The sequence below is a fragment of the Triticum aestivum genome, chromosome 5B (genome assembly GCF_018294505.1).
Source record: "Triticum aestivum cultivar Chinese Spring chromosome 5B, IWGSC CS RefSeq v2.1, whole genome shotgun sequence".
In the NCBI taxonomy this organism is placed as follows: Eukaryota; Viridiplantae; Streptophyta; class Magnoliopsida; order Poales; family Poaceae; genus Triticum; species Triticum aestivum.
Genome location: NC_057807.1, coordinates 676,825,120 through 676,830,633, shown reverse-complemented (window position 1 = coordinate 676,830,633; position 5,514 = coordinate 676,825,120). Strand labels below are relative to the sequence as shown.

The window sequence follows — 5,514 nt, the reverse complement described above, 5'->3', positions numbered from 1 at the left end:
ATTTTATAGATATTATTAAAAATAAAAATAAGTAGTTTTTTTTAGAAACAGAAAAAAGAAAAAACTAGCGATCCTGGTCCGACTCAAAATGGACCTCCCGTCCCCATGGTGGTCCGGCCCGTAGACGAACCCCGTAGAAATTATAAATTGATAACAATCCTGCAGATGTACCGAAGCTCCTCCCCACAGACGACAAACCCAAACCCGGCGACCACCATGGCATCAGCACCGCCACCGCAGCGCCGCCGCGCCTCGCCGCCGGCGATCCCGGACGAGCTCGTCGAAGAGATCCTCCTCCGCCTCCCGCCCGACGACCCGGCCTGCCTCCTCCGCGCCTCCCTCGTCTGCAAGGCCTGGGGCGGCATCGTCTCCCACCCCGTCTTCCGCCGCCGCCTCCACGAGCTCTACCTCGCACCCCCCGTGCTCGGCTTCCTCCACGGGTGGGAAGACGAGGAGGTCCCACACTTCGTCCACACCACCGCGTCGCCCTTCTCCCTCGCCGCCCCGGACTGGCGCTCGTGGCGGGCGGTGGACTGCCGCCACGGCCGCGCCCTCTTCCTCTCCAAGCGCAATCATACTTGTACCTGGGAGCTGCTCCTTTGGGAGCCAATCACGGGCGCCCAGCAGCGCATACCGGTGCCCGCGGCGTTCAACGGCAGATGGCCGACCGCGGCCGTGTTCTGCGCAGTGGACGGGTGCGACCACCACGACTGCCTTGGGGGTCCATTCCGCGTGGTCTTCGTCTTCGTCGTCGACAACGAAGACGTTGACTACGACGACAATGTCATATCGGCCGGCGTATACTCGTCGGAGACCGGCACGTGGGGAGAGCTGACCTCGATGTACAGCGAATTCATGATGTTCTTTGAAAAGTATTCCAGCCTGCTCGTTGGGAGGTCTCTGCTTTACTTCATGTCCGATGCTGGGTTGATCCTGGAGTACGATTTAGTGAGGCATGGCCTGACCGTCTTCGACACACCTGACTGCCAGCCCGGCTACAAGTCCGACTGTGGGTCGTCGTCCTCGGACGACAACAGATTTAAACTCATGCTTGCGGAGGATGGTGGGCTGGGAGTTAGTGAAGAATCGGGTCTGCGCCTCAAACTGTGGACAAGGAAGGCGACCACTGATGCACCATGGGTAGTGAACTGCATCTTCTGCTTGGAGAATTTGCTTCCAGCTAGCGATCTCTTGGTCCCGGGTATAAATTATAGAGTGACCGTGCTGGGCTTTACTGAGGAAGCACAAGTCATTTTCGTTGACACGATTGATAGCCTCTTCACAATCGATCTGCAATTAGGGTTGGTGACGGAGGTCCCGGATGATCGTGGCTTCAGCAATCTGATTCCAGTTGTCGGCTTCTACACTCCCGTGCCCCGACGCAAGAACCAGAATCTGCTGGCGTTGAAACCGTGTGAGGCGGCAAGTGGTGAGGGGGGAGAAAACAGTAGTTCAGACACATCGGCTGTTTGACAAATAGAGTAATTAACTAAGTAGCTACTTGTATACCAATCAATGCTCTGAAAAGACTGCCATTGTTTCGCCCTTTGCTTTGAAGCAACTGGCTTTGCATTAGTCTTGGAGGGTTGTGTAAACAATTTTGCATGTTGTTGTGCATGTGTGAATGTTGCTTTTTATGTGAAATTCATATGTATAAATGTATTACATCTTGTCTCAGTCCTTTCTGCTAGCATACATGCCTTTTGGAGGAGTTAAGCTTTCCATATATATCTGACATACTAACATCTCAATCTGTTGTGTGCTGCTTAGTGCTACTCTGATGGTCAGTCATCAGTGCCGTGAGTAGGATCCTTTTATTCTCCGCAGTCGGGAAACACTTCTTTTCATGGTATTGTAGTTTAGATTCCAGATCAGACATTGACAAGAAGAAGTGAAGTAGCGAATGATGTTGAAGACTTGTTCTGAAGACAGCGTCGCAACTAGGACTTGAGAAACTATTTGTAACTGCTAAACCTGATAGTTGTACCATGATGCCTTAGCACTGGAACGGTTCAGAGTCTCTTTGTTGTTCTGTACGACAATGTTTCTATTATGTGAAGAACATTTCATCTTCAAGAAATGGGATAAACATCGTCGACATATTTCTACTCTTGCCAGCAGTTTTCTGTTCGTGCTTGGTTTAACTATATACTAGTAGTAGCATGCATAACTATAGACAGGTAGTGTTTATCTTCCAAATCAACATTTCTACTGTAGTTTCTTCTGGAACATATCAATGTAGTTTTGCTGAAAACTGCTGAGCTGCAGCGACATACAAGGCTAGTTTGGAATTGGGTCTGGGTTTAATACAGTGGTCATCATTTTTTTCTCTTGAAAAAAACATTTCAATTTTTTCTTAAACTAGGCAAAAAACATTTAGGGCTTGTTTGAGACTCTTCCTTCCATCAAAATCGGGCTGTTGATGAGTAGGACGAGCTTTTTCTGTGGGTACTGTTTCTCTCAATAAGTTAACTTTATTAAGTGGACAGTTCGTCTTCTATTTTTTAGCTGAATTGTTTCTTTTGCTTTCTTTTGACAGGTCAATTATTTCTTCTGTAATTAATTAGAAGGTTGACCTCCAACCGGTTGCTCCAAAAATAACGCGATGAGGCACCGAGATAGATTCATGCATGACTACGGTATATTTCCTATGACCGACAAAAACACATAACAAATTACAAGAGCCGAGATTGCATTACTTCTTCTCTCAACTTTCAGAGAAAATGTTCTTCTAATTGATGAATGGGAAGCTCTACTGCCTCAAGAGGAAAAAGTTTAGATACAGAGCCTGCCTGCCACACTCTAAGGCCCTGCTTGGATTGTCGGTTTGCTCCTAAATACCCCCGTAATCAAAACAGACCTCCAGCCGTCGTTTTCAAATTGGGCGGAAATAACGCAGCGGCCGGTAAAATACACCTGTAGATTAAATCCGGGTGTATAAATTTACACCCAATCCAAGCGGGGCCTAAAGCTCGTCCTTCTTGTCGGAAGAAGAAGAAGCATCCTTGCTAATTTCCTCATCCCCGGAGGCATCCTTGTTCTCCTCATCGCTGGCGCCGGCAGCTTTGCCCTCATCCTCCTGCCACAGGTAAGAGAATGTAGTTTTGTGTTAAGATGAGACACATCATATAAGCAGTTAGAAACGCTGAGGATAAAATTAAATTCATTTGCAGCTTACATCAGCTGCATCATCATTGTCTTCGGTCTTAGCATTTGCGGATTCCTGACAAGGAGAAAACAGAGTAGTTAGTACTGGATTTAGCATAGAGGGCAGTATAACAAACAGAGGATGTTTGCATATACACCTCCTCAAGCCTCCTCTTCTCGGCCTCATCAAAGGCAGCCTTCTCAGCCTGCAAGGCAGAGAGCCATTGACTTAGCTCTCTACATCAAACATCTAAAACGACACAAAACTGAAAATGAAACAAAACTTAAACTGCTCGTGATAAGATGGCATACATCCTTGTGCTTGCCCCAGGTCTCCTCCGCGAACTTCTTGGCGTACTCGGGGTCATCAGTGATCAGGATGTTGTCGAACAGAGTTCCTGATTTAACCTAGTGCCGGTCGAAGGAGAAATCAATATCAGTGGTCTCAACAAAAGCTTCACAATGTGCTATGCTAACCATGCTTCACAGAACTTGTGAAGCACTAACCTGCCACAGCTCAATACCAATGTGCTTCAGGCTGTCAAAAGCGTAGATGTAAGGATCATCCTTGTACTCTGCACGAACAAAGGAAAAGAAGATCATATGAGCTTTTGATGTTTCACTGAATTAGTTGAGCAGAAAAGATAACTGTACAGCAGTTAATCTGAATGTACAACAGTGGGCAAGCTCAGTTTACCTGGGTTGTCGATCAAAGGTGCCTTCCATTTGCCCTTGAAATTAGGGTTCTTGATTTTCTGAATACAGTCTCATGTCAGAACTTGTAATGCACATTGCTACCTGTCTAGAACAATTAAGTAACTAGCCATGCTGTCATAGTTATACCTTTTGGATCCATGGTCCCTTGTACTCAGGGTTTGGGATGGTTGGAGCTGTCCATTCACCATCTTCCTCATCATCCCAGTCCTCAGGCTGCCATGTATGTAATATTGACCAGTGTGAGAAATTGCATACAAGAGGCAACAGAACACAAAGTAAAACTGTTTTAAGAATGGGGAAATGTGCACCTTCGTTGCATCAGGTTCAGTGATTTCCTTGGGAATGTCATCATACCCCTGCAAACAATCTGAGTCAGACAGGAAACCACTAGAGGCAAAGCATCAAAGACAAACAACAGTTTATAACACAAGAATGTGGAAACTCATGCTGTGCAGTTAGGATTGTCTAATGGACACTTTGCATCCGTAGATTTGTGAGACACAGCACAGAATATAATGAACAGTTCAGCTTAGCTCAGTATTATGGCATTGGCCAAAATCAATACTCATGCTACAACATTATCATCATCCAAATTGTGCAGCAACAAAGGGAAAGCTACCTCTGGCTTCTTGTCCTCGGGGTCAGGAAGGAACTCCTCGTCCTCCCAGTCCTCTGGCTGCAACCATCAGCACACAATGTTATATTAACGACTTATCACCTCTGTCACAAAAACACCATTACCATGGCTACCAAACGACGGATTATCTCTGAACCTCACCTTCTTGGCATTAGGATCCCTCTTCTTCTTGGCAGGAAGGATGTCCCAGTCATCGTAGACGCTGCCGGACTGCTTCTCGACGTTGTCGATGAGGATGCTGTACGTGGCGTCGGGCCGGAGGATCAAGGTGTAGACGTGCGTGAGCTGGTCCGTCTCGCAGGGCACCTCCTTCTTGATCAGATGGTTCTTGCCGTTCTTGGTGAGGATCGCGTGCACCTTCTTGGTGGCGTACCCGCAGATGTCCGGCCCGAACATGATGCTGCGATTCGGATCGAACCAGGGCATGGATGATCAACCAAGCATACATGCCTTTTGAAGGAGTTAAGCTTGCCATATACTGCCTCCGTTCCTAAATATAAGTCTTTGTCCCCTCCCTCGCTCGCTCGTCCCGGGTTGCCCCGCGTGCGACCGGGAGGAAACCCTAGCCGCCGCCGGCGGGGTCCCCCGCCCTTTCCTCCTCCACCTCGCCGCCGCCAGAGGGCACGGCCAGGCGAAGCCTGGTCGGCGCTGGCGGCGCCGGGGAGATCCCGCCCCTTTGCTCGGCGGGCTCGGTGTGGGCCAAGGCGGCTGGGCCGGGGTGTCGCGCTAGCGGCGAGGGCGGCAGCGCGCTGGTTCCGATCGACGACGGCGTGGCTGCGGTGTGGCGGGCGGCGTGCTAGGGGTGTGCGTCTAGGGGCTGGTTTTGGTCGCGGCTCCGCCAGATCTGGCACTCCGGGCGGCGTGGGCCGGGGCGGCGCTGGTCACGGGCGGCGGCCCCTGCCTCGCCTTCCAGCTGGTGGGGCTAGCATCGTGACGGTGGTGGTCGACCCTCTCTCTCGCTTGCTGCTCAGCTGGGGGTGTTGGTGGACGGTGGCGACCTGTTGGTGGACGTT

The 5,514-nt window shown here is 49.7% G+C and overlaps 2 protein-coding genes across 2 annotated transcripts; one reads left to right on the top strand and one right to left on the bottom strand.

Annotated features, from left to right (window-relative positions):
- The first annotated feature begins 216 nt into the window (after nt 1-216).
- On the top strand, nt 217-1,473 carry LOC123115255 (uncharacterized). Its single transcript, XM_044536461.1, has one exon. The coding sequence runs from the start codon at nt 217-219 to the stop codon at nt 1,471-1,473; it is 1,257 nt and encodes a 418-aa protein (XP_044392396.1).
- A 1,202-nt stretch (nt 1,474-2,675) lies between these two features.
- Nucleotides 2,676-5,310, bottom strand: LOC123114127 (calreticulin). The gene is made up of 10 exons (XM_044535493.1): nt 4,643-5,310; nt 4,484-4,540; nt 4,173-4,220; nt 3,991-4,077; nt 3,845-3,902; nt 3,655-3,722; nt 3,460-3,555; nt 3,306-3,353; nt 3,179-3,223; nt 2,676-3,079 (listed from the first exon to the last, which is right to left on the bottom strand). The coding sequence occupies exons 1-10, from the start codon at nt 4,925-4,927 to the stop codon at nt 2,966-2,968; spliced, it is 906 nt and encodes a 301-aa protein (XP_044391428.1). The 5' UTR covers nt 4,928-5,310; the 3' UTR covers nt 2,676-2,965.
- Between the last annotated feature and the right edge of the window lie 204 nt (nt 5,311-5,514).

Bases quoted from the DNA above. Each gene is read 5' to 3' on its own strand.
- LOC123115255 (XM_044536461.1), top strand. From the start codon at position 217: ATGGCATCAGCACCGCCACCGCAGCGCCGCCGCGCCTCGCCGCCGGCG.
- LOC123114127 (XM_044535493.1), bottom strand. From the start codon at position 4,927: ATGCCCTGGTTCGATCCGAATCGCAGCATCATGTTCGGGCCGGACATC. The intron at 3,903-3,990 runs GTATAACTATGA...GACTGTATTCAG, and splicing joins AGGGACCATGGATCCAAAAG to AAAATCAAGAACCCTAATTT. The intron at 3,080-3,178 runs GTAAGCTGCAAA...TACCTGTGGCAG, and splicing joins ACAATGATGATGCAGCTGAT to GAGGATGAGGGCAAAGCTGC.